At 37.5% G+C, this 26,842-nt stretch overlaps 1 protein-coding gene across 1 annotated transcript in view; it reads left to right on the top strand.

The window, feature by feature from the left end:
• The first annotated feature begins 4,159 nt into the window (after positions 1-4,159).
• LOC124384404 (dynein axonemal heavy chain 11) overlaps positions 4,160-26,842 on the top strand; it is a 47,413-nt gene continuing 24,730 nt past the window's right edge. Inside the window, 50 exon segments of the mRNA XM_046847201.1 lie at positions 4,160-4,647; positions 5,413-5,556; positions 5,999-6,033; positions 6,035-6,193; positions 6,336-6,528; positions 6,615-6,714; positions 7,209-7,420; positions 7,547-7,780; positions 7,864-8,031; positions 8,427-8,543; positions 8,619-8,756; positions 9,461-9,585; positions 9,705-9,900; positions 10,003-10,107; positions 10,235-10,630; positions 10,716-11,048; positions 11,168-11,425; positions 11,574-11,743; positions 11,993-12,215; positions 12,420-12,536; positions 12,690-12,776; positions 12,890-13,048; positions 13,188-13,271; positions 13,931-14,089; positions 14,234-14,356; positions 14,455-14,577; positions 15,276-15,500; positions 15,986-16,077; positions 16,178-16,304; positions 16,959-17,111; positions 17,298-17,531; positions 18,890-19,021; positions 19,961-20,121; positions 20,224-20,380; positions 20,489-20,634; positions 20,722-20,838; positions 21,234-21,372; positions 21,507-21,599; positions 21,759-21,953; positions 22,130-22,207; positions 22,324-22,456; positions 22,572-22,699; positions 22,828-22,976; positions 23,085-23,235; positions 23,788-23,919; positions 24,070-24,243; positions 24,895-25,099; positions 26,140-26,305; positions 26,391-26,493; positions 26,588-26,827. Of these exon segments, the coding sequence (XP_046703157.1) occupies positions 4,426-4,647; positions 5,413-5,556; positions 5,999-6,033; positions 6,035-6,193; positions 6,336-6,528; positions 6,615-6,714; positions 7,209-7,420; positions 7,547-7,780; positions 7,864-8,031; positions 8,427-8,543; positions 8,619-8,756; positions 9,461-9,585; positions 9,705-9,900; positions 10,003-10,107; positions 10,235-10,630; positions 10,716-11,048; positions 11,168-11,425; positions 11,574-11,743; positions 11,993-12,215; positions 12,420-12,536; positions 12,690-12,776; positions 12,890-13,048; positions 13,188-13,271; positions 13,931-14,089; positions 14,234-14,356; positions 14,455-14,577; positions 15,276-15,500; positions 15,986-16,077; positions 16,178-16,304; positions 16,959-17,111; positions 17,298-17,531; positions 18,890-19,021; positions 19,961-20,121; positions 20,224-20,380; positions 20,489-20,634; positions 20,722-20,838; positions 21,234-21,372; positions 21,507-21,599; positions 21,759-21,953; positions 22,130-22,207; positions 22,324-22,456; positions 22,572-22,699; positions 22,828-22,976; positions 23,085-23,235; positions 23,788-23,919; positions 24,070-24,243; positions 24,895-25,099; positions 26,140-26,305; positions 26,391-26,493; positions 26,588-26,827 (8,010 nt within the window). The 5' untranslated portion in view covers positions 4,160-4,425.

The raw sequence follows: 26,842 nt of genomic DNA, 5'->3' as shown, positions 1-26,842 counted from the left end.
AAAGATATATAAAACTCTACCTTTCAAACATATGCGTCTCATCAGCAGTACATTCACCCAACATTGTTTGTTGATGCTTCATGTAATAGATAGAAAACCTTCATTGCTGTTCTGATGCATTTTAAACATTTATTGACCGACTCTGGGTAGAGTTGGTGAATGTTGGATGAGACCATTGAGGGTGCATATTAAACTTTTCCCACTGAGGCTCCGTAGCATCTCTGATCTCCCTCCACCAAGCTGGGGAGCACTGGCTCATAAATCACACTGTGAGCTGTGAGTGGAATAGCTCATCGGTCCAGGATTAGGAGCTCGAAAGGCCACGTGTTCTCTGACTAATGCCAAACAGAGCTCGGAGAAGGATGAAGAAAGCCCAGAACCGGTGTCAGAGAGATCTTGGGCCACACTCTGTCATCTCTAATGGGAAAGCAACAACAGTGGCATCTGCAAGACGTGCATGGCTGAGATTAAAGCATGCAATGCATATGTTTTTGTGTATTTTGTTCAAATTTTGTTGAATAGCTTATTATTTCATAATAGGTGTTCTTATGGGAAATAGTTTCTTGTATTAATCACTAACATGTGTTAGTATGCAGTGATACTGTGGGAGCTTAGTTAATGCTGCCTTTTGGGAGTAGAAGCATTGCAAGTGAGTTCTTAGCATATGCTGATCTGCACACACACACACACACACACACACACACACACACACACACACACACACAAAATTATAATTTCCATTATATATATATATATATATATATATATATATATATATATATATATATATATATATATATATATATATATATATATATATGCATACATATACACACACAAATAGCAGGAAGAACCTGTCTGGTCTGGAGAGAGAAAAAAAATAGCATTGTGATGTTCGAACTTGTCCTATTGCATGTGTTAAAGGGGCTTTCATTAGCCTATCGTGGAAGCATTTAAATCTGTCATATCTTCTGAGAGGATCTCTTAAACCGAGTGGAGCAGGAGGGGTTGAATCAGCTTCCGCCCGGGAGGGCGCATCCATCAGCGCGCGCTCGAGGCTGCAGCGCTGCCGCTAATTTGTCCCTTTTTTCTCTTCAGCTTGCCTGCACTGCGGGGAGCGCGCGCACCAGCACACTGCCGGGGGCTGCTGCGACCTGTCCGCTTCCTCTGTGTGTGTGTGTGTGTGTGTGTGTGTGTGTGTGTGTGTGCGCGCGCCCGTCGATGTCCATCAAACGTTTGTAAAACAATCTCTGTATAAGTTTTTGCATCATTTTTACCTTGTTACAAACTTTTTGCACCCAAGGCCCTCGTCAAGTGAAAAAAAGACCCCACAGTTCACACATCTATTATATGAACATAACTCAACATGTTCTTTTAATTGTTCATTGGCAATTAATGGAGTCAAATAGGGTTTCTATTCTTCTTCTTCTTTATTTATTTTAACTTCTGAAATGATTCCTGTGTATTAAAAGAACTATTTTTTAAATTATATCAATGATTCGTAGATTATCGACTTGTTTTTAAGTCATTCAGGTTTAGAATAAAGTTTATAACGTGATTTGTAACTACTCAAGAATAATAACTATATTACCTTGATAAATGTGATTTCCAGTTAGGGTAACGATATTTATGTAAAAGAGAAAGAAATTCCTGGATCCCATAACTTTTATGAGGACCCACAGATCCCACATAAAAATATTATTGCTCCAAAATATACTGCATTTACATACAATTTACTGTTTTACTCCAGATAGGTCTGACTTTTTGAGATAAAACTGTAAAGTTCAGCTTTAAATTAATTATAAACATATCTTAGTAAAATGCTAGAAAAAATTATATAATTTGATAATATTCAAGAAACATCCCACTTGGAAGTAGAACTAGAGAGGGTTTTATTTAAATACATTTTAAGCAATGCAACCTGTCAACATTTTAACAGAAATATCAGGATAAGTGACTATATATAAACATGAAAACCTGATAAAACCTCCTAGTTGCCCAGTCATAAATAATACTAGCTAACTTAACTAGCCAGCTAGCTATAGTTATCTAAAATCCATCCCATATCTACCCTGAGGATAATATATAACTCAAGAAATACTTCCATTATTTAATGAAACCAGACTAACATTTATTTACACTATTAGCAGTATAGTAGTTACAAGATAATTCATAGTTATTATTAAATAATATGCTTTAGGCAGAGGCTCCCCACCTCTGGGTTTATTGTGAATAATAACACATTAATTAAATGGTACTGTTCCCACACAGGCACCCATGAATAAAACAGGGCTTACCCTTCTCCTAAAAACTACAATTACAATTATTTTACAATTAATAACTGAATAATAATTCAAACCCTGTGAAAATATAAAAATCAGACACGTGGTTCACTAACATTAGCTTTGCTGTCTAGCCTATAGTTTCTGTGTAGCAGCCACATTATCTTCTAATCCTGGAGGTGTCTATAACTGTGGAGCTTATTTAGTAATATGGAAGAAGAAAAAACACTCTGTTTATGGGTTGCTTATCACTCTTTAAATCAGTGTTTTACAGAACTATTGACTAAGTTTGTCTTTTCAGTAAAGAAATGTGCATTTGCGAAGAAGAGGAACCAGAGGAACCACTTTATACATATTGCTCGATTACAGCCTTACACTAAAATATAACCCTCACCTCTCCTCACGAATCAACATTTCACTACAATACTACAAAATACAAAAAAATCAACTTGTGTACAAATATTTGCTTTTTAATTAAACACATGAACTGTCGTTCAGATCTGTTGCTACAACGCTGGGAAACTGGTCAATTCTGGTCTAATCTTCACAGCTATTGTCAAAGTGGAAACAAGTTGTAAGGTTCAAAGTATGGTCTGTAGAAAAACTTATTCAATCCTACTCTTACAATAGAGTAAGGCTTTAACTCTGTGAAATCTTTTCAAACGCATTAGATGTCACAGAAATTGACGCAGGGACTGTCCTGATTTGAGCTGATACAGAAAATAAGATTTAAGAACGATCAATCTTAATGTTTGTAGCAAACAGTAAAATCACACAAAAATTCCTATGCCTGGGGTCTCTCTGTTTTTGTAAACAAAACCTGGAGTTTTTCACAGAGTGAATTCACCTTGCATGTATAAAAGATTGTTTGTTGTCAATTCGTATTTCAGCAGTTTTTGTAGTTCAATGTATTCTTACATTGACTCACACATGCTTTTATATAAGTCATAAAATAAGAATGAAATAAGAATAAAAAAAAAAAACAGGGTTTGCATGATACATTTCCCATATGCATGTAGCTCGGCAGTAGGTTATTTATATTTAATTTTGGTTCAGTATATTATTGTTTCATTTTGAAAGAATAAACTCACTGCAACAAGATGAGACACAGTCACAGTGGGAAGGTTTTTTTTTGTCATATTGTGTGCAACATATGAACATATTTCTAGTCATGTTGTAAATGATGTAAATGGTTTTTAAGGGGGAAAAAAGCTTCTCACAGAGCAGTGCAGTGAAACGGAGGAGGAAGGACTGCCCTCCTGAGGACACTTCTGATACTCGGGGCAGAGTTTCTTTTAAACTGTTGTACATCACAAGTTACATTAAAATAAACAAATAACCAAGTCATCAAATACAAGTTATTTCATCATTTTAGAGTTAAAAGTCCACACAGTGATATAGTTAATGATCCATGCCTCATTTTCCTCATATGTAGTGCAACTATTGACTCTTATAGAGTAGATTATTGAAACTAGATATGATTCAACCTTTAATTGTAGCTCATCCAAAAATTAGCAAAACAAAATGTCTCTTTATTTCAGTATTTCATAACTTGTAGCCTTAATTTCACCCCTGGTAAAGAATTTCTGAATTTCTTCACTGGGGCAACCCGGAAATGTTTGGTCAAATGGTATATTAGGCCCCTAGAGGGCAACAGCGGTGCACTCACAGTCCCATGACTGTGCGTGTAACTTATCTGTTACTTTATTATATTTTTTCAAGAATAAAATGTATTTGATAAGACAAAAAAAAAAAAAAAAACAATGCTACAGAGTATCAGGACTCCAAAAGGAACTCAATGTAGAATGTTGTGGGAAAAAAAAAAAAACTGACGCCTCATGAATGGAAGACATTCTTGGGAAGAAGCCCTGTCCCCACCACAGTGGGTTAAACTATAAAAGCAGCTATTGGACAAACCCAGTGTGTTTGAACTAGTGCCCAAACGGGGTCTATTTCTATGGCAACGGAACGCTATCCCGCCCCTCACAGCGCGTGCGTTTTTCTTTATTTACCCCTGCATCTCGCGCTTTGGCCAAAAGATTAGCAAAATGTATTAAAAACAAATAAATAGTACACAGAGTTCTTCATAGTTTATTGTCTAGTGAAATAGTTTTGGTCAGGTTTGGAACGGTTCTGGGACAACATGTTTGAAGAGGATGAAGAAGCTGAGCCTGTGTTTTCTGATGACGACAGGGTGCAGTTCATGGGCGAGAAGATTTGCCAGATGTTGAAAATCAAAGCAGAGTCCTGGAGAAAGTTGGTGATGATGGAAGAAAACCAAATCCTTCTCACTGACTACTTTGAAGCACGAGCTAGGTTTTTGTTTTTCACTTTTGCTTCAGGTGTCCTCACTGTTTCCACTGAGGTAAGTGTGGCCTGTGCTGGAAAAATGTTTGTTTCCTATGAAAACATGTTACCTGTAGGAATCCTTGTGTTTCACTGCTTCTGCACCACAAAACTTAACAATCTGATATATGATTATTGATCGGAAGGTTAGAGGTTCAAGCCCCAGCATCGCCAAGCTGCCCTGTTGGCCCTTGAGCAAGGCCCTCCAGGGACACTGTATCATGGCTGATATTAATTTCCTCCCCAGGTGTGAACATGTTTAGGATGTATTATTTGGCAGTTGTCTTATCATAGATCCAGCATGACCCTGACCAGGATAAAATGGTGACAAATTATGCAGAATATTTTCTCTAGGTTTGAAATCTCCCAGCTGGCTAGGATTTAATCTTTGATTCACCTCTCAGGATCAGACAAATCTTTCCATACATAATGTATCCATTTTTATGTCAAGGTCTGACTGCTGCTTTTATCAAACGAGAAGAATCATCAGCTGTGTCCAAATGTGATATCCTACAATGTAACACAGCACATAGTTCTCTGTAGTTAAAGAAAACGTCAATGGAAAAACAAAGATCCCAACTTCATGGCAATCTTAGCGGATTTAACGCAGTGATCAATGTGCCCATCGTGAGCTAGTTGTAGTGCCTCAGTGGTTCTGGGTTGGTTTAAAATCTTTACTGTAAATATAATTTACACTTGTTTACTGTAAAAGTACTGGTAAATTTTACAATGTATTTATACTCTCTTAATGCTACCTGACATACTCTTGTTGTGTGTGCACCAGGTTTCTTCTCTCCCCGATTGCAAGAGGTTGTATGTCCTCAAGAAGGAAAACGTGCCCATCCTTTGTGAAAACTGCAGGAACATATTTGTCTTTGGCGTGCTGTCACCGTCCATGCTTCTACAGCTGTCAACAAGTGTGGACAAGGTAATGGACAATTACAAGGAAATCTAGGTGATGTTAGAAGCCAGTAGGAAGTAGCACATTTCGTTTTAAAGCTCTAGTGTACTAGGTTTGAATCTGAACTCGGGTACCTTTGGCATTAGGCGTGTTTGTGTGGATTTCTTTGGGTTCTCCAGATTGCTTCCCCCTCTCAAAAACATGCCCGAAAGTGGTTTAGGTATGATAAATTGCCCCAAGGTGTGAATATATCTTTGGAATATTCTTACCTCTTGGCAATTGTCCCATCATGGATCCACCACGACCTTGAATAGGATAAACTGGTAACTGAAATTATACTAAATATTATCTCTAGAATTTTTTTTGGTTTAAAATCTTCCAGCAGGCTAGGATTTTAATAAATGTCTGATTCATCTCTCTGTATCAGACATATCTTTCCATGCATAATATGTCAATGTTTTATGTCAAGGTCTGCCTGCCACTTTTATCCAACAAGGAGAATCATCAGCTGGCCAAATGTGATATCCCAGGATGTAACACAGCACATAGAGAATTTATCAAACAAGGCCTCTGTAGTTAAAGGAAAAATCTATGGGAAAACTGTGCTTCCTGTGCCGACTCTGACAGAAAGGATAGAAGACTTTCCAGAAGCATCAATTGTTTTGTAAGATGGACTTTTATACTTTTATATATTATCAGTGTTGATGAATGTGATGTACATGTAAATGTATATGTGTATGGCACATTTTGTAAAATTTTTCTTTTCAGTCTGCAATAACACAGTCCTTTAATTTATACACATTCAGTCAAGGCTGTCATGAAAGGAGGTCCATGATGCATGCAGTTGAGTCCATGATCATTAACTGGGCCCATCTGATACAAAAAGTCTTAAAAGAAGATTCTGCTGAACTCCTCTTAAAAGGGCTGAACCCAGGACCGAGGACTGAACTGGATTTTTGGAGGTCAAGAAGAAACAACATAGAAAACATACATGAACAGGTTTGTGCAGCTATGAGCATTTATACAGCTTTTACTCACATCATTTATTTGTAATGATGCAACTGATTTATGTCTTCTACTCTCAGCTTCAGAGTCCACCTATTCAGAAGATGGTGAGAATCCTGGAAGTGGCAGACAGCAGCTATTACCCATCTTTTAGAGCACTCACAAAGGATGTCTATGATGGTGATTAAGTTCAATCTTACATGATCTTTTTTTATTATTGCATGATGGCCTGTTGCAACAAGCTTGTGCAGGTAGTGTAGCAAAATAACCAGTAATGCATGCACTTTTTGCTAGGTGACTAGGCTCCTGGTCTTGGCATGCAGTCCATTCATGTTCTCCTCATTGCTTTGTGGGTTTCTCTGGGTTAAGCACTTCCTTTTCAACTTCAAAATCTCCTAGTAGGTGGATCGAATCCTTTAGATTGCCATTAGGTGTACGTGTGTGTGTGTGTGTGTGTGTGTGTGTGTGTGTGTGTGTGTGTGTGTATATGTGTGTGTGTGCATGGTGTCTTAGAAAGGATTAGCATCCCATTTAGTATGTACTTCCTATACAACACAAGTGTTTAGGATAGGCTCTAGACCCCTTAACCCTGACTATTACAAAGCTCTTACTGACCAATAAAAGAAATATTATTAAATAACTGACACTTGTATATAATACATTTTTATATAAAGCATTACAGGAAGCAAGAGATGTGGATCTTTACCTGGAGCAGCTTCAGCCAGTCTTGTCCTGTTTTGAAAAGCGGGACTTTTCATCCATCCACACATTTATACCCCCACTCTTTCATGTTATCTTCCTGATTTGGACTCATTGCTCATTCTATCGTCAGCCTGCTCGAATTGTAGTTCTGTTTCAGGAGCTGTGCAACCTCTTCATTCAGAAGGTAATATGCTTGTAATTGGACTGCAGGTTGAATTTACCATTACACTTGCTTGAATGATCTACAAAGAAGAATATTGATGGTTTACAATCAAGCATTTGTAAGCATTTTCTCCTTTTCATCAACCAGGGTAACTCACACCTGTGTGGACAGGAGCTGCTACGAGGAGAGACAGAGGAAACTCTGGAGAAGCTTCAGGCTGTTATGAAGCTTATTAGATGTTTTAAAGAGACATTCTATACTTACAGAGAGAAGGTGGCAATCTGGGCCAGCTCCAGAGGCGTACACAAGTGCTGGGATTTTCCATCTGCTTTGGTCTTTAGTCACTTTGACTGTTTTACGGCTCGAGTGCTAAAGTTAGAGGTGGGATACTTTTCTGTGTTTGTGGCACATTTGAAGTCCATTTCCAAATGAATCAAACTAAATTATGGATTTGTATGTTGCAGGATTTTTTCTTCACCATCATCAAGTTACAGAAATTGGAGAAAGTCATTTTTGGTGGAATCAAAGGAAGAATGTACACTGAACAGGTCTTTCTACTGTACTCTGAGTTTCAGCAGCTTTGCAAAGGAATCATGGACAGTAATCATAATCCTTTAGATTTAGCATCTAAGGTATGCTTCTATAACCAGTGAACAGTTTGTTGAAATTGTCATAAAATCTAGTGTTAGAGTTGGGGTGGGTTGTCTAGGAAGTATAATATAATAATAACTATAATAATACAGTCCCACTTGATAAAATATGATGTATAGTTTGCATAATATGAGCATCTGTTCCATGGTGATATTCTGGTTTATTACAGTAGCAACACAGTGTCCTGTTAATAAAGGATACAATATGCTTTCTTTGTGTCTCTTTCTTAAATATTATGAAAATATATTTCTTTAATATCAAATATTAAAAGATATTGGTACTGCAATATACCTAGACAATTGGTAGAGAGCACATTTTTACTATTTTAAGCACAACACCAAAATTACATGCATTCTCTATTTGTTTTTATGTGAAGGATTTTGATGAGGATTATACACATTTTAAGGAACAGGTTGCAGACTTTGATAGACAGCTTGGCAACATTTTTTGCTTGGCCTTTAGAGACTGTTCAGGATTGGAATCTATTTTCAAAGTAAGTTCCTATCAGTAGTCACTTATAAAACCAAAACTGATGTGTAAACACTGACACTTTTTTGTTTATTCAAAGCTGCTAGCTGTGTTTCAACCTTTCCTGGACAGAGGGATCATTAAGGAAACATTCACACCCAATTTCACCAAACTGAGGCACCTTCTCGGTGTTGAGCTGGAAACTTGTAAAATTCTACTTGACACTCAACGAGAGCAGGTATTGCTCATATACACGAGCACAATAGGTCATATACATATACCGAGCACTTTATTAGGAACACCTCCTATTTCATGCATTTATCTAATGAGCCAATCATATGGCAACAATGTGATACATAACATCATGCAGATACAGACATTTAAAAATGTTCACAACAATCATTATAATGAGAAAAACATGATCTTTTCTAAGGCAGTAGGTTTCACTGCTGTCAGTCAAAACAAAAAGCTTGATTTGCAGTGTGCACAAATTCACCAAAACTGGATAGTTGTAGACTGGAAAACTGCTTGGTCTGTTGAATCTCGGTCTGCTGAGCTACACAGGTGGTAGAGTCAGAATCTGGTGCTAGCAGCATCCACGAATCCATTTTGTGTCAAAAGTGCTGGCTGGTAGAGGTGGTGTAACAGTGAAAGGAATGTTTTATTGGCACACTTTGGGTCTGGTAATTATATCTGTTCACAGCATGAAAGTGCACTTGAAAGTGCAAGTCATGGACCAGAATCTCAAACGAATGCTTTCAACAACTTATAGAATCCATGCCATGAAGTATTGAGGCTGTTTTAGAAGTAATGAGAAGCCCTACCTAGTATTAGTATAATGTTCCTAATAACGAGTTCATTGAGTGTATATACTGACAATAGTGATTAGCTTTATACACTCCGAGCTTATGAAAGCTGTTATTGTTTGATGTTTTTCTGCAGAGAAAGAATTGTACAGCTATAGTGTGTAAGAACATGCCTGACATGTCAGGTGCTTTGAAAGGAGCCAAAATGCTGAAAAACAGAATCCAGACCCTGTGGCAGAATTTCCAATTTGTGCTTGACATGTAAGTCCAGAATTTCATTTACAAAATATAAAGAAAACATAAATACAATTGACACATTTGCTTCCTGATTTAAGTTATTGTATACATTTCAGTGATAACTAATGAAGAAATGTTTCTAGGAATTTGGAAACAGCAGACCTGAAGCTTTTATATAAAAAATATTTGGAGATGTCCTCACTGCTGGATGAGTATGAAAAGCAAGTATACTCCGATTGGTGCAGTAATGTTGAACAGGTTTGCCAGCTGAACCTTGACCAACCCCTAATCAGGAGAGATTTAATTTCTGGTTTCTTATCAGTGAACTTCAACCAAGAGGTACAGCCCATTATTATAATACATCAGAGTACTTACCAATTGTTTTAACTCGAATTCTGGTTAAAAGCAATTAAATGAATAGATTCAATCTTGTGACCTAAGCTTTTAGCTGTCCTGAGGGATGTTAGATATCTTCGAATGTTGGACCAGACCTGTATTCCTTGTGCTGCCTTAGAGGTGTATGAGAAGAAAGACATGTTTCTCATGGTTTGTAATGATTCTTATAAATTTAAATCTGTGGATATAGACTTTGTTGTCTCTTTGAGTATATTCAATATTTTGTATTTAGTTTGTACTCAATGAGACCTTTTCCTTCATTCCAAAACCTTGACAGTGCGTGAGTAGTTTGCAGTTGCTCGTCCAGCTGTACAACAAGGTACGCCACATGGCTGTGGAGGCAGAGGTTTCCCTTATGAAAGCTGAGCTGGAGGCCATAGACAAACAGCTGTATCGGGCTGAGACTGACCTGACATGGCAAGACAAAGCCTGTTTGAACTACATCTGCCAGGTAAAAGATATGGTGTATAAACTGGAGCGCAAGCTTCAAAAATCCAGGGACAATGTTGAGATGATTAAAGAGCTGATGAAGGGATGGAGCAAGCAGCCAATCTTCTGCAGGAAGGACAGTAAGAAAGACACACTGCTGATGCTAGAGGACAGAGCAGCAAGAGTGGCACGGAAATACAGTAGCATCAGGAAAGATGGAGAGACCATACACAGTCTGTTACAGGTAGGAGTGACTTTATAGATGTGGCTACTTAAATTTTTCTCTAAATTGTTATTTATGCATAGAATATTTGTTTTATTTTCTACAGGAGAACAAAAACCTCTATACAGCAGATGATGATTCAGAAGCATGGAAAGACTATGTGGAGTATGTGGATGAAATGGTAGTGGAAGGCTTTTTTAATGCGATCACTTACTCTTTAGAGTTCTTTGTTAACAACATGGAAGGATCTGTTAGACAGGCTCCACTTCTAGAGGCTCAAATGGTGCTTAGTGCATCTGAGATTGTTTTTAGACCATCTCTGGACTTTAGCGCAGAAGACGGCCTTTATGAGTTAGTCAAGGGACTGCTGCAGGACGTGTTCCAAATGTCCACTCAAATCAAAAGGGTGGCCTCTCCTCTTGATATGAAAGACTATCAGGTAATTATTATTATTTTATTTTGTTCACGTTTGGTTGTTCATGTTCATACATGATATAGCAGTGATTCAACCTTATTGTAACATGAATGCTTAAATGAATGTCTGATATTTTTTGTTAGGGTGATATGGATGATATGCTGGACCTCTTAGACCTACGACAGGAAGTGATGGAACGAGTAAAAGATGCGATCATGAAAGTTTCCCAGTATCAAAGCTCATTTGAAAAGTATACGCACTTGTGGTTGGACGATCGGAGTGAATTTCTGAAGCAGTTTCTCCTATATGGACAGGCTCTTACAACCGAAAACATGGAAGCATTTGGGGAGGCTATAGATTTACCAGAGAATCCACCCACAACTGACAAGTTTAAAGAGCAGGTAAAATCTTTTTATTTTGCATAGTTTTCACACAGACATAAATATAAATTCTGTTTTATGGAGTGATTTTATGAATAAATTAAAGGGCATCTAGCTATCTACCAAGTTGGCTATTTAAGTATAAATATTTTTCACATTTCCTACACAGATTGACCATTATGAAGAACTGTATGTACAAGTGAGCAAGCTTGAGGATTGGCGAGTATATGACGGCTGGCTTAGAGTGGATATCCGTCCGTTTAAATTGAGTCTTTTAAACATGATAAAAAAATGGAGCTGGATGTTTAAGGAGCACCTCATATCATATGTGACTGAAAAGTGAGAAGAAATCTTGCTGTATTTTCCAGTGAAAGTGAATCCATATTATTAAATAGTAAAAAAAAAATAGACTCTTTAATGTATTCTTTGACTGTTATCTGCAGTATTTCCTTATACCATGTAAATAGGGTTTACAAACAGTTTCAATTTTTTCCTACCTTGTCAAAATTCATTTTGTCAAAATCTGTGAATCTCTTACACTTTTCTGACATGTTTCTCTTTATTTGCTGGTTGATCATTTCTCTGCAGTATTACAGACCTTGAGGAGTTTATCCTTAGGGTTGACTCAGGGTTAAGAGAGCCAGTGAGTTTTGGAGATTACCGGGCCCTGGTGCAGGTGATGGGCTGCCTGCTAGCTGTCAGATCAAGACAGCCCAGTACAGACCAGATGTTTGATCCAATCACAGCTGTGGTCAGCTTGCTGCAGCAGTATGGAGAGACACTCCCTGATAATATCCACACTCAGCTAGAGGTACCAGTCTACATATGCCTATGGTAGTTCTAATACGATAACAGGATGTTTCTTAATCAGTTTCTTACCAGAACCTGATTGAAGCAAATATTAGCGTAGATGTATCTTGGAGCCTTTGGTTCACATTGTAGTGATTACATTTATTTAGATTTGTGCAGTATGACGTAATATTTGTCATCGCTAGATTCTCTTTTCTTTATTAAGGAGTTACCTGAGAGATGGAATAGCATTAAGAAGCTGGCTTGGACAGTAAAGCACGAGGTCGCTTCTCTGCAGAATGCAGAGGTGGCAGTCATACGCAAGAAGTATGCAGCGTTTGAGGTATATGATGTTTTTTATTTATATTTTTAAGTTTGATTCATTTTAAATAAATAGAATGCCTATTTAAAAATAAAAGCATGTTCCTTACTTTTAAATGATCAGTGCGAATGATAGATTATCAACCATACTTAATGATTTATATCACTCTGGCAGATAAAACTGCGTCGGTTTGAAGAGATGTTTCGAATGGAAGCTCCCCTTCACCGCAACACTAAGAGCCCTTACACTCAACTAGATAATGTATGCCAATTCCTGTTTAAGTAAAATCATTGTAATCATCTTTATTTCACCCACAATTCAGAATATTCCTTTGCACAATGACTTTGACCTGTCTTTGTTTTATGGTTCCTCAGTGGAACAGCGAAGTGGTGAGACTGGAGCAAGAGGCAGTGATGCTGCAAGAGTCTTGCAAGCTGTTTGAAGTGAGCAGCCCAGATTTCAGGCAGCTCGGATTTTGTCGGAGACAGATCATCGTGTTAAAGCAGCTCTGGGACCTGCTTCTGTGTGTTCAGGTCATTCAGTCACATTTATATTAGCTGTGGTTGTAATACTATTCCAAAGCTGGGACTTTGCTTTTTGTTTTTTTAAGTATTTGCATCCTGTAGTGTAATGTGTCTACACTAATTATCCTTTCAATATCTTTCTCCACAGAGTATTATGGACGTCTGGAGAGAGACACAGTGGAGAGAAATTAATGTTGAGCAGATGGATGCAGAATTAAAAAGGCTTGCAAAAGTGAGCGACTCTGCTTTGGTATTTTTCTATTTGCATTCATAATCAGTAGTAACTTGTATTTTATCAATGAGCTTGTGATGTAAGTCTCCCAGAAAAAGGTAAATGATAATCTTTTTTTTTTTTGCCACAGGGTAAAAGGTTTAACTGAATGTTTTGATGATTAGGAAAGGGTTGTATAACATGTTTTAGTTTTCCCAGTGAACAGGTCTCATGTCATCATCACATGGCTATGGGGATTTTTTACTGTTTTACATATCATTCACAACCATTATTATGAAAAAAACATCTGAAAGAATATCTTTTTGAATATAAATATTCATTTTGGTAGTATAGTTTATATGAGTGGAGTAGAGTTGCATGTTATTATGGCTGTTCTGGTTGCTTGTGCAGGCCTAATACCTGACTAAAATACTGTATATTGTTTTTTTTCTATATTGTTTTAATTTGTCACCATGTGTTTATATTGGCTAGACTAGAATGATTAAATTCAGCTGAATTTTGTTTGAAGAATGTCTGGACCGAAGCAGCTCAGGTCAGAAATAAATTTGATGTAGTATGTAAGGAGGTGAAACCTATGCAGAACAACACATGTTCTGTGATCTGAAGGAAAGTCCTTTTGAAAACATGAATTTGAAAATCAGTAAATGTGTATACTCCAGGAAATGCAGAGACTTGATAAAGATGCCCGGGGTTGGGATGTGTATGCTGGACTGGACCACGAACTGAAAGATCTGTTGACTGCACTACGGGCTGTGACTCAGCTACAGAATACTGCTATGAGAGAGAGACACTGGGCACAGCTGGCAAAGGCCATAAAGGCAAGTGAATTGTAGTAATAATAATAATAATAATATTTATATATATACTGAAGATATGTGATTTACAAAACTGTAATTTGTAACCTACTACTTGTAACTTAAATTGAGATTGTACTAAGATCACATTGTGGTGTGTTTTCACAGATTGACTTTACCGTGACAGAGAAAACAACTCTTGCAGACTTACTGATTCTGCAGCTACACATGCATGAGGAAGAGGTGCACAATACAGTGGCTAAAGCGGTCAAAGAATTGGCCATTGAAAAGGTTCTAATTCTTTGGTTCATGCATGTTAACAACATCCGTGATACACACCTGCTTCAGTATAGAGTTGAGTAAATATATGTCTCCTTCTTTTCGAATAGGCATTAAGTGAGATCAGTAAGACATGGTCCCTGATGGAGTTTACTTATGAAGAGCATTTCCGTACCTTGACACCTGTGCTGAAGTGCGATGATGAACTCGTTGAGAAGCTGGAAGATCATCAGGTATACTCTAGTCTAATTGCTTTATTGTTTCAATAAATGTAACCTGGATCCTGGAGATCATATATTCATTGGGATGCAGCAGAGTAAAAGCTGTGTGTTTAGATGTTAAGCTGAAATGAAATGAGCGATTATTTATATTATAGTTTGGTATATTTAAATAGCTTATCAGGAGTGCTCGCAAGCGGTTGCCGGGAAATGAGTACTGTGTTTAGGGCTTATGTGCCTTCTCTGCTGTGCTGAGGCGAGGGTGGACAGATCTTCTATTGTCAGCCGCCTTCATTCAAACGTCTGATTTATGGTGTACAGACCATGCATTAGTGTCTTTATTCACAAGCTGCATGCGTAGGGGCCAGATCCAGCCAAGCACAATGCTTTTCACAATGAGTCAGCCATATCTCAAAGCTCTTTACTCCCACATGGAAAAAAACAGGTCAAACTAAGCCCCAGGTTGTGAGAAAATTGTTAAACCTAAAAAAAAAAAAAAAAAAGGCTAGCATCTTGAATTGGTGCTCTAGGAATAGCAAGATTTTAAGTGGTTGTGGGAATATCCGATTGGTCTTTTTCATCAGGATGTTCCAATTTTAAAGGAAATGTACTGATGATCCCAGGACACACATTAAAATGATATTCATTCTGAGATTTTGTACAGCACTGTACATCATCATCATTAGTGTTTGTGTAATCTTGTTTCATATCAGGTACAGTTGCAGGCCATGCTGCAGAGTAAGCAGGTGGAGTTCTTCCACAGGCAGGTGCTGGATCTGCAGGGCCAGCTGACTCAAGCTGACACAGTGTTACTCATTTGGTTGGAGGTGCAGAGGACATGGGCTTACCTCGAGAGCATATTTATGGGATCGGATGACATTCATTACCAGCTCCCTGAGGAAACACAGCGATTTCACACTATTGACCTTGACTTTAAGGTGACATCACCGACATTGAGAGGTCCTACGTTAGTGTTTTAAACTAAAGAAAATATGTCTAATGTGAATATGGGCTAAAACTGTTAAATGCTAATCCATTGTTTTGCTTTTAAATGCCATCCAGTCTGAACGGTATCATATGCATCACTAATGCTACATACTGAGGTTACCAAAAATAAAAACAAAAAAGAAAATTAAAAAAAAAACAACACTTAGCTTTAGCTAGTTATTTGGAATTAATGGCTTTTAGAGATACACCTAACTTGCTTAACCCTAACCCTAACCCTAGGCCCAGGGATGCTTATCCTCAATTTTGAGTTTGCAGTCTGGTGCCTTATATACCTTTTAAACACTCAAATGATTTACACTCCTGCATATAAGGATCTAGAAAATGTTCTTTAATTTGTTTCAGTATAAACTGTGCGCATGATGAAACTGCTAGCATGTGACTGCTAATTTTTAACTCCCATTTATTATGTGTTTAGGACCTGATGTTTAAAAGTGCAGAAACAAAGAATGTGATTGCTGCCACCAACAAGCCCCATCTTTTGGGGATACTTGAGGATTTGCAAATAAGGTTTGCCTCTCAAAAGTAAATTGTAAAGATATCTGCTATAGTTTTAGAACATAATATGATGATAAGACATCAGATGATCAGTCACTTTTTTTCCGTACAGACTTGCTGTGTGTGAGAAAGCACTTGCCAAATACCTTGAAAAAAAGAGAATAGCTTTTCCTCGCTTTTACTTCATCTCTTCTGCCGACTTACTGGATATTCTCTCCAAAGGCAACCGGCCCAAAGAGGTACAGTTCTAGCAAAAGAAAAACCCATACCCTTATAAGCACGCACATTAAATTAACACATCTAGGACATCATACTTAATCATTCATCTCTTACTAAAATATAAGTCTCATACAATTTATGGAGATTCAATCCAGAACAGCTTTAACGTTGAGTAGAATCCTGCATTCTATTTTTATATAGTCTATCTGCAGCTTTGATTCATTGGTGCTGATTATAATTTTATATAAAAAAAAAAAGAGTTCTCCCTTTCTTCTTGTGACCTTTATATGTTTTGGTTAAACTTTTTTTGTTCATAACACTAATAATTAGAAGGGCATTATTTCTCACCAGAATATGATTATGATCAAAGAAAGACATTTTTACACTTGGTTTGACTCTGACCCTGGTCAGAACTCTTCCTGAGCAGATCCTCCCACATACCTGCTAGTGTTTAGTTTCAGGCATTCAACCATATCAGGGTCAGAGTGCATTGTCTTGCTCTCATTGTGAATTGATTATAATTAGAAGTACCAGTACATCTGTAATTCCATCATTATGCATGCATCATTATATCCTTTCTTTGTCTGCTTTTGCTCTTGCACTACGTGTGTTACAGCAAGCAGCTTCTCTTGATCTGTTAAAAATGAGTCAGTGAGCTGTATTATTTTGTTCAGGTCACCCATCATCTGGCTAAGCTGTTTGACAGTATTGCTGACCTGCATTTCTGTCAGGATGATCACAGGATAAAAGACATGGTGGCTGTAGGGATGTACAGCAAAGAGAAAGAATATGTGCCTTTCTATTTGCAGTGTGACTGTACAGGTCCGGTAAGTCTTGTATCTCCATGAAGATATCACGTGGCCATGACTTTTTTTTAGAGACAGGAGGTAATTTTTGTAGCTGTATATTTTTCTACATGTTTTTTTTATTATTACCTCCTAAGATTTAAGATGTTTTATCTCTTTTAAAGTATTAATAGTGATTACAGGTACTTTTCTAATGTTCTGTAATAGGTTGAGCTGTGGCTGACCAACCTTGAAGAGACGATGAGAGAAGCAGTGAGGAGGCACATAGCTGAGGCCGTAGCTCTGTATGAGGAACGGCTGTGGGAGCAGTGGGTTCTTGAGCACCCAGCTCAGGTTGCTCTCACTGCTTCTCAGATCTGGTGGTCTACTGATGTAGGCCTGGCTTTTCAACGCATGGTGGAGGGCTTTGACACAGCACTGCGGGATTACAGCAAGAAACAGGTGAAAATGATCTGACCTTAGTTTTTAATTAAATGGATATTGTTGCTTGTGTTTCCAGTGTAGAATTTACGTTATATATTGTAACCTACATTAGAGTAGATAGCGGTACAAGTAAAATAAAAACGTCAACAAGATGTTAAGTACGCGTATATTATAAATGAGTCCTTGGATAGACACTTGATCTTTATGATTACTCAGCATCTTATATATACCATAAAGAGCTAAAAATATCTATGGATTGAAGTGTAAATATTGGAAACAGAACTGTTATCTATGTTGCACTAAACACAGTAGCAGCAGCATGAGGGAAGAAAGCTCTTAACAAAATAATATAGCTTTCAGTATCTACAGTATTTTCTTTTAATTTCTGATTTCATCTCAAATTAATCTCTTTATTTTCTATTCCTAATCTGGTAAATAATGTTGATTTTCTTTGTTAAAGAATGCACAATAATGTAGATCTGAACACAATTGCATCATTACCAGGCCATGATCTTATTATGACTCATTTATTTTCTCCTATCTCTCATATCTTTTGCAACAGTGCCTACATTCATATTAGAGATAGAGCTGTTGCAAGGAAGAGGAGTGGGGGGGTGAGCAGTTGATGGAAATTCTGCAAGCTGCAAAATGCTTTTTCATCCTCTCCTGTGATGAAGTGTGTATTGCTGAGCCATGTAGGCTGTAGTAAAGCAGTGAGGCAGTCCTCACTGTCTCTGCAGTGTCAGGAGCCGTCTGTCTCTAGAAGTATGTAAGGTTAGCATGTCCTTGCACAGCACAGCTTGCATAATCTAACGCTTTTCCTCCGGGCCCTTGAGTGAAGTCACTGTCAGACATCACAGTGATAAATGCAGCCCAAGCTGAGCTGCTTTTACATCTAATATACAGGGGCTGGGGGTGCGAGATTATATTGCATTTGCCTGTAACAGAGATAACCACACACACACACACACACACACACACAAACACACACACACACACACACACACACACACACACACACACACACACACACACACACACTTATGTGTCTAAACATCCCTCTACAAACACTCAGATAAATTCCTCCACAAATATGCACAAACACATATACACAGTAACACCCTGTTGATAAATGAGCTCCATGCTCATTTGGCCTCTTGACTGGAATATATGACCTTGCTCCATAAAATATGGAGGGATTTCTCTGATGAGTATGTGACCCTGAGTGCCTGTCGCTGCTGTTATTACTATCCACTTCTCTCTGGCATGTAAATTGATATAATTACTGTAAGCACAGGCCACAAAGCTCACTGTATGCTCACACAGCCCATTACTGTGCCCTCATAATCTCTGAAATATCTCCCCCACATCTTCAGATTGCTCAGCTTAACTCCCTGATAAACATGTTGTTGGGAGAACTGAGTCCAGAGGACAGACAGAAGATCATGACACTCTGCACTGTCGAAGTCCATGCCAGAGACATAGTATTCAATCTCATCGCACAAAAGGTTTGGTCATGTTTATAATGGGTCAGTAGTAATGCTTTAGCAATGTGTATTTGTTGAGTAATATGTTTAGATTTGTGTTCATTAATGGTATAGATTCATAAGAAAGTATTCCCTTATTTGGTAAAGATGGGGGAAAATTTATTTTAATCTGAGACCAAAAATATAAAAGAACCTTTTACAAAAAGGAATTGTCTAAGAGAATATATTACTATTATTTAAAAGTATTTAATTACTGTTACTGCCACAGGTCAAATAAAATGACACAGAATTTAAAAAGGGAAGCCTAATTCTTTGTGGAAGTTATTAACTCCTAACACTACTCTAAATGAGTTCTTCATTTAAGAAAAGTACACTTGGAGGGTAAACGTGTTAAGCTTCTAGCACAGGCTCATAGACAGTGCTAATATTAAATTAAAACATAAAAATGTGACACAATTGAGTAAATATAAACAATGAAACATTTCATAATTCACTTGTACATATTCTTTGGTTAAATAAATATATACAAAAATATAGTATACATTATATATATATATATATATATATATATATATATATATATATATATATATATATATATATATATATATATATATATATAATATGGTAAAAATATAGAATATTTGAAATGTGGTCATTTAAACAAAAATGCTAACATGTAGAATGTTCCAAAACTTTTTAGCAGTAGTTTATAATAGAATATATAAATAAGAATTCACTACATGACCAAACGTTTATAGACATCTGACCATCACTCTTTTATGTGGACTTTCCTCAAACTGATGTTTTAAAATAAAAGCACACTGTGTGATGAATAGTTGGCCACAAACGTTTTGCCATATAGTGTATTTCAACAGAGAGGAGTTGGATGACAATTTTTACAAGCTATATAAGCGGGTTTTGGCTGTGACTTAAGCAGTTGTCCTCCATTTCTTCCAGGTGAGCAGTGCCAGTTCTTTTGCCTGGATATCACAGCTGCGTCATTATTGGGATGAAGAACAGAAGCACTGCGTTGCCAACATTTGTGATGCTCAGTTTCTGTACTCCTATGAGTATTTGGGCAATACACCACGCTTGGTGATTACTCCTCTTACAGACCGGTACTGCTACTTCTGGACGTCTCTTAGCCAATGGCTAATAATGTTTAATTAGTCACAAGTGTTGCTCTGTCCATTGAATGGTGATGCTATGTTCATACACAGGTGCTATGTGACCTTAACCCAGTCTTTGCACCTGATAATGAGTGGAGCTCCAGCTGGCCCTGCTGGCACAGGCAAGACTGAAACTACTAAAGACCTGGGCAGGGCCCTTGGTGTGATGGTGTATGTCTTCAACTGCTCTGAACAGATGGACTACAAGGTAATGGCATTGTCAGTTGTTACACAAATAACTGCTCTGTTGGAATCAATCAGTATTTTGTCGTTCACTCACCATTGGAATAGTGTTCTGATCCGATGCTTGTTTTAGTCCATAGGAAATATCTTTAAAGGTCTGTCTCAGACTGGCACATGGGGCTGCTTTGATGAATTTAACCGCATTTCTGTGGAGGTGCTATCAGTAGTGGCAGTACAAGTGAAGACTATACAAGATGCCATTCGTCAGAAGAGGAAGAGGTAGGAATCTGCAGGCAACTGATTCTGTTTTACTTATTCATACTGTATATCCAGATCAAGTGCTTAAATTATGTTTTTTTTTTCAAGGTTGTTCTTTTTAGATGAGGAAATGAGTTTAAAGCCCACAGTTGGGATTTTTATTACCATGAACCCAGACTATGCTGGACGAACTGAATTACCTGAGAATCTCAAAGCGCTCTTCAGGTACAACAGTATTCTCAGATATAAACCGACAAATGAATAAATATGAAAATAAATGCATTTGAAAAACATGGTCAAATATTTAGAAGTAAAAGGAAACTTATGAGGAAGAAAGTTGTAACATGAGTTATATTAACATTATGTTGAGTAATGTTCAGCATAATTATTAATTTGTTCTAGTTTTGTAATTAATAATTTGATTAGCAATTGAAGTGATATAGCCAAATTTGGCTGATTGTTGGGCAGGATAGATTTATGATTTAAACGTGACCTACCAAACTTTTTTTCTATTTACAATACAAACATAAAATAATGATTTACTTTTGCACCATCATTTCTATTCATAAATGTTCTGCTTCCTGAGATCTACATTTTGTGAATGCTAAATGGTTTTGCAGGCCGTGTGCCATGGTGGTGCCGGATTTGGAAATGATATGTGAGATTATGCTGATGGCTGAAGGCTTTTTGAATGCAAGGGTCCTGGGCAGAAAGTTCATCACCCTATACAACCTCTGCAAGGAGCTTCTCTCCAAACAGGTGCACTGAAATGCATATTGTCATATTAGTGAATGACAGTAATTATGTAAATAATAAGAAGTTGAAATGTTGGGATCAGTTACACTGTATTGGAGTCTCGACGATAGTAACCATGATTTACTGCAATTGCACAGAACCATTATGACTGGGGCTTGCGTGCCATCAAGTCTGTCTTGGTGGTTGCTGGCACTCTTAAAAGGGAGGATAAGACAAGACCAGAAGATCAGGTAACGTTTGTCTCAAAAAAACTAATAATTTTTATAATTTACAAATGGAAAATAATTCAATAATTCCTGATTTGATGCCAATTGCTTGGCTTGTACAAACACGTGGTCCATGGTTGGAACATGAGACATAGTTGACATTTGGTCTCTGCACATGAATAGGTATTGATGCGTGCTCTGCGTGATTTCAACTTGCCTAAAATTGTCACTGAGGATATCCCAGTGTTCCTGGGTCTAGTGAGTGACTTGTTTCCTGGCGTTGAGGTGAAGAGGCGAACTGATCATGATTTTGAGCAACTGGTTCGGCAAAGCGCCCTGGAACTCAAACTCCAGCCAGAGGATCCCTTCATTCTCAAGGTTAATCTTACATATATGTCTTTTAGCAATTCTGGGAAATATTTCAAACACATTATCCAGTTGTAAAATAAAAAGAGTTTAATAACACAGAGATAAAGTAACTGCCATTCTAAATAGCATTTGCGTTTGTCCTTCACGGACAGACTTTATTGAAATGCAGTGGATATTTGTTGTAGGTAGTTCAGCTTGAAGAGCTTATGAGTGTCCGTCACTCTATATTTGTGGTTGGAAATGCCGGCACAGGGAAAAGCCAGGCAAGTGTGTTTATTACATTTTTCTAAGATTAGTCGACCCCTAACCCCCACCCTTCGATGTATATTTTGTTGCTCAACAGCCAAAGCTGATTAATTAAATCCCTGTTCTCTGACAGATCCTGAAGACTCTCTATAAAACCTACATCAACATGAAAAAGAAACCTGTGTGGAATGATCTGAACCCAAAGGCAATAAGTAGAGACAAACTTTTTGGTTTCATCCATCCTGGAACTCGGGAATGGAAAGATGGTGCCTATAAAATATATTTTTAAATACTTTATATCGGAGTTTGTTTTGTGTGATGTTGAGACTGTACATTCATGCTAAAAAGCTGTGATTGATGGTGACCTGTTTCATGTGGCAGGCTTATTATCATGCTTAATGCGAGAACAGGCCAATAACTCTCACCCTGGTCCTAAATGGATTATTCTGGATGGAGATGTAGACCCCATGTGGACTGAGTCTCTCAACACTGTCATGGATGACAATAAGGTTTTGTTTTGTTTGCCTAATGCTTTTGTGAATAACTATAACTACTAATTGCAGAAATGTTTTGCCGGGTTATAGTTCATGATGCGTAACCAAACATGTATAACAATTCTGCTTTCTCTTCTACCCAGGTGCTAACTTTGGCCAGTAATGAGAGGATTCCTCTGACCTCCTCAATGAGACTGGTGTTTGAGATCAGCCACCTGAGGAATGCAACACCTGCCACTGTGTCTCGAGCTGGCATCCTATATGTTAACCCACAAGATCTCAGCTGGAATCTGTGAGTCATTGATTCGAAGAACAGTCTGAACGATAATAGTGTATGAATATGTGCAATATATGATATAATATATCATGATTATGACCCTGATTCCTATACTTTCTGTAGTTACGTGACTAGTTGGATTGACAGAAGAAAGCACCAGACTGAGAAAGCCCACCTCACCATCCTGTTTGACAAATATGTTTCTCGTTGCATAGAGCAAATGAGAAGCTCATTTAAGACTATTATCCCAATCCCGGAAAACAGCATGGTACAGGTAATTAAAAAAAAACCCATAGTCCTGTCCACTTATTTTCAGACCACCTGGACAGTTGATTATTTGTGCAATCATTTTTTTCAGCCAGTCAAGTGGTTGCAGTGCATAGAAGTGGATCCTAAAGTGGTTTTCTGCTTAATTTGCCCATCCTCCTCAAAGTCTGATGTATTGTGCTTTTCTTATCAACACGGTTGTAAACACTGGCTTTTAAAATTACTCTAAGCTGACTAGTCTAGCCATTCTCTTTTGACCTCTTTTATCAACAAGGTGTTTCGAACTAGAGAATGACTGTTCATTGGATGTGTTTGCTTAACACAATACTCTATATAAACTCTAGTGGATGTGCAGGAAATCAGAATTTTTTAATTACTCCGATAAGGCGAATTCTCTATCACATTTTGTTCGTTCTGATGTTTGAAATGAACGAGAATCTTTGAACTTGTATCTGTATGCTTTTAAGATATGTAGGTATACAGGTGTTCAAGTATACACTGGGTGTATATTTAATACAAGTAAGCATTTATATGATTTTCTGTTATCTCTTTTTTTGAGACTCTGTGCTTGTTGCTGGACTGTTTGCTCACCCCTGAGAACGTTCCAGCCGACTCTCCTCGTGAAATATATGAGACCTACTTTGTTTTTGCTTGCATCTGGGCTTTCGGTGGTGCTACATATCAAGATCAGGTAGAAAATAAATATGTTATAACTGTTACATGTGTTTTCTTCAATTGAGCATAATGTATTGATGTAGGCTTTATGTCTATAAGAATTGGTGTATCAAATATGTAAGGAAGTTTTACAAAGTTGAAAAATGGATGTCACATTTCTTTGCAGCTGCGCGACTACAGAGCTGAGTTCAGTCAGTGGTGGACTAAAGAGATGAGAAGCATTAAGTTACCAGCACATGGCTTCGTGTTTGATTACTACCTGGACCCTCAGACCAGACGATTCTTACCGTGGACTGACAAAATACCGCCTTTTTACACAGACGCAGAAAAACCATTGCAGGTCATTCAAGTGATATCAAAAAGTTTTTGAAGTCCAACAAAAGTGTTTTTTTTTTCTTTCTGAAAGTCTTTTTTCAATTCCTGAATAGCATGCTTTGAATAGTTTTCTTTTGTCTACCAGTTTGACTCTTTGCTGAGAAAATTCACACCCCCGCAGCAAGCAGTTTTAATTTCACACAATAACAGGCTAATTTAGAGTACTTACCACATTAGAGAGGGTCAGTGAGCAAAGTGAAAGACAACAGCAGTCCTAGCCGTGAGGTTAGTTTGCTGTCAAATACAACTCAGTACTGGGTCTGATTACCAAACCAGGGCACAAAGAGAACACTCTCTCTCTCTCTCTCTCTCTCTCTCTCTCTCTCTCCCTCTCTCTCTCTCTCTCTCTCTCTCTCTCTCTTCCTCTCACACTCACTCTCTTGCTGTCTGATCTTTATCATGAGATCATGTTAGCATAAATGATTAGGCAAAATCCAGTTTATTCTTCCATGTTTTGAAGGGCCATGTGATAGCTATATAACAAAATTCAATATAAAAATGTTTTAAAAGAATTTAAACCGTCATTTATTTAAACTAAATTACAATAAGCCAAGCTCTTATAAAATGATACATATTTTATATTAGAGTTCATCTATGCCATGATTTGTATATCCAGGCAATGCTGGTCCCTACTGCAGAGACGGTGCGGTTACAGCACTTCATGCGCTTGTTACTGGAAAGCTCCCAGCCTCTGATGCTGGTTGGGGGAGTGGGCGCTGGAAAATCAGCTATAGTTAAACACTTGTTGTCCACACTACCAGATACCTTTGTATCTGCCAGCGTGTCTCTCCATCACTACAGCACATCATCTACACTGCAAAGTGAGTCCTGTGTTTCCTCTTTAGGGCACTTTGAACCTCCTTAAAACAGGTAGCACAATGCCTCCTATTGGCCTATAATAGGAATTTCCATTTTCTTGCAAAATATTTAATAAAAATTGGCAAGCGAAAACTTTTCATTATGCCTTTTCATCACTGCCTTGAGTAAAAGTACTACTACTGTGAAATTACTTCACTTGAGTAAAAGTAGAGAAGATTAAATGTCATTTTATGTAAAACTATTTGAGTCATTAATCAAGGACTTGCTATATTTAGGGAGTAAATTTTTTTTAACTAACCACATAAGCTATGCTGAAGATAACCTCGCCACAATTTTCAGTAGTATATAAAAATAAAATGTAACTTTAACTGGCTGCTATTGAGGTTTCAGTGGCTAACCAGGTTTGTATGGAATAGATGCCCCTTACACCTTTTCCTGACCATCAGAGTTTTGTTTTTTTACTGCTAAATCACAGTTTTGGCTAGCTAGTTTTACAAACCGAGCTACATGTTTCCACATGTTCGATTCTGAGCCGTAAATGGCAATATAGTTTTGAGTGAAATAATTTGCAGATCATTATCATTGCTGTTTCCTTTAAAGCATTTAAAACTATAGATACCTGATTAATTTGGCCTAGGATGCTCATCTATCTCCACTGTCCTAGACATCACTGCTGCTGACTAAGCATTTGGCACCTGAAGACTTGTGGCAGGAAAAGCTTTATTTTGATTGGGTCTGGAATTATAAATAAAAAAATTCCACATATTTTCTTTCAATTTGTATACAAACCATTAATTGTAAATTACTCTGCAATGTTGATTAACATAAAAATTAGAGTTAAAGTTACACAACTTATTATTGAATTATACTTTATAGAACCACTACAGTAAAAACTGTACTTTAATACTGCCTTTAGAGTGCTTGTTTTTTGTTACTTCAATTAGTAATCAGCTAATTAATAGATTTTACTTAATACAAGTAAAACTATGCAATTGTAGGCCAAGAGTTTCAAAAATAATTGTATTATTTTCCTTATTTTCAGAGATGCTGGAGAGACCATTGGAGAAGAAAGCAGGCAGGAAGTATGCTCCTTCAGGAAATAAGAGGCTCATCTACTTTGTTGACGATATGAATCTGACAGCCACAGACAGTTATGGCACAATTCAGCCTCACACCCTCATACGCCAGCATTTGGACTATAAACACTGGTTAGGAAAAATTTGTGTCTTTATATATGTCAGCTTTTATTAATATAAAGTACAATTTCTTATTCATGCTGTTGTTCTATTTTAGGTATGACAGTCAAAAGCTGTCTATGAAAGAGATACACAACACCCAGTATATCGCTTGTTTGAATCCTCAAGCAGGCAGTTACACAATCAATCCCAGGCTACAGGTACAGTTTAAACTTTTTTTACTTTTATTGTTTGTTTTTTTTACGTTTTAAATTTGTACAACTATTAATTGCATCTGTCTTGTATCTCTTGCAGAGACATTTCTCGGTTTTATCAATGAACAACCCTACCCATGAGGCTTTGATCTCCATCTACAGCTTTATTCTCAGCCAGCACGTACAAAGCCTGCCGTTCAACGCGGCTGTGGCCACGAGTGTCACTTCTGTTGTACAAGCAGCGATTGCTCTACATGACAGAGTGATCCACCATTTTCTCCCTTCTGCTAACAAGTTCCACCACCTCTTCAGCCTGTGGGATCTCTCCCATCTCTTTCAGGTGAGTTGAGTAAAT

This window comes from Silurus meridionalis, chromosome 4 (genome assembly GCF_014805685.1).
Source record: "Silurus meridionalis isolate SWU-2019-XX chromosome 4, ASM1480568v1, whole genome shotgun sequence".
NCBI classification, from domain to species: Eukaryota; Metazoa; Chordata; class Actinopteri; order Siluriformes; family Siluridae; genus Silurus; species Silurus meridionalis.
This window is presented reverse-complemented; position numbering and strand designations above follow the sequence as displayed.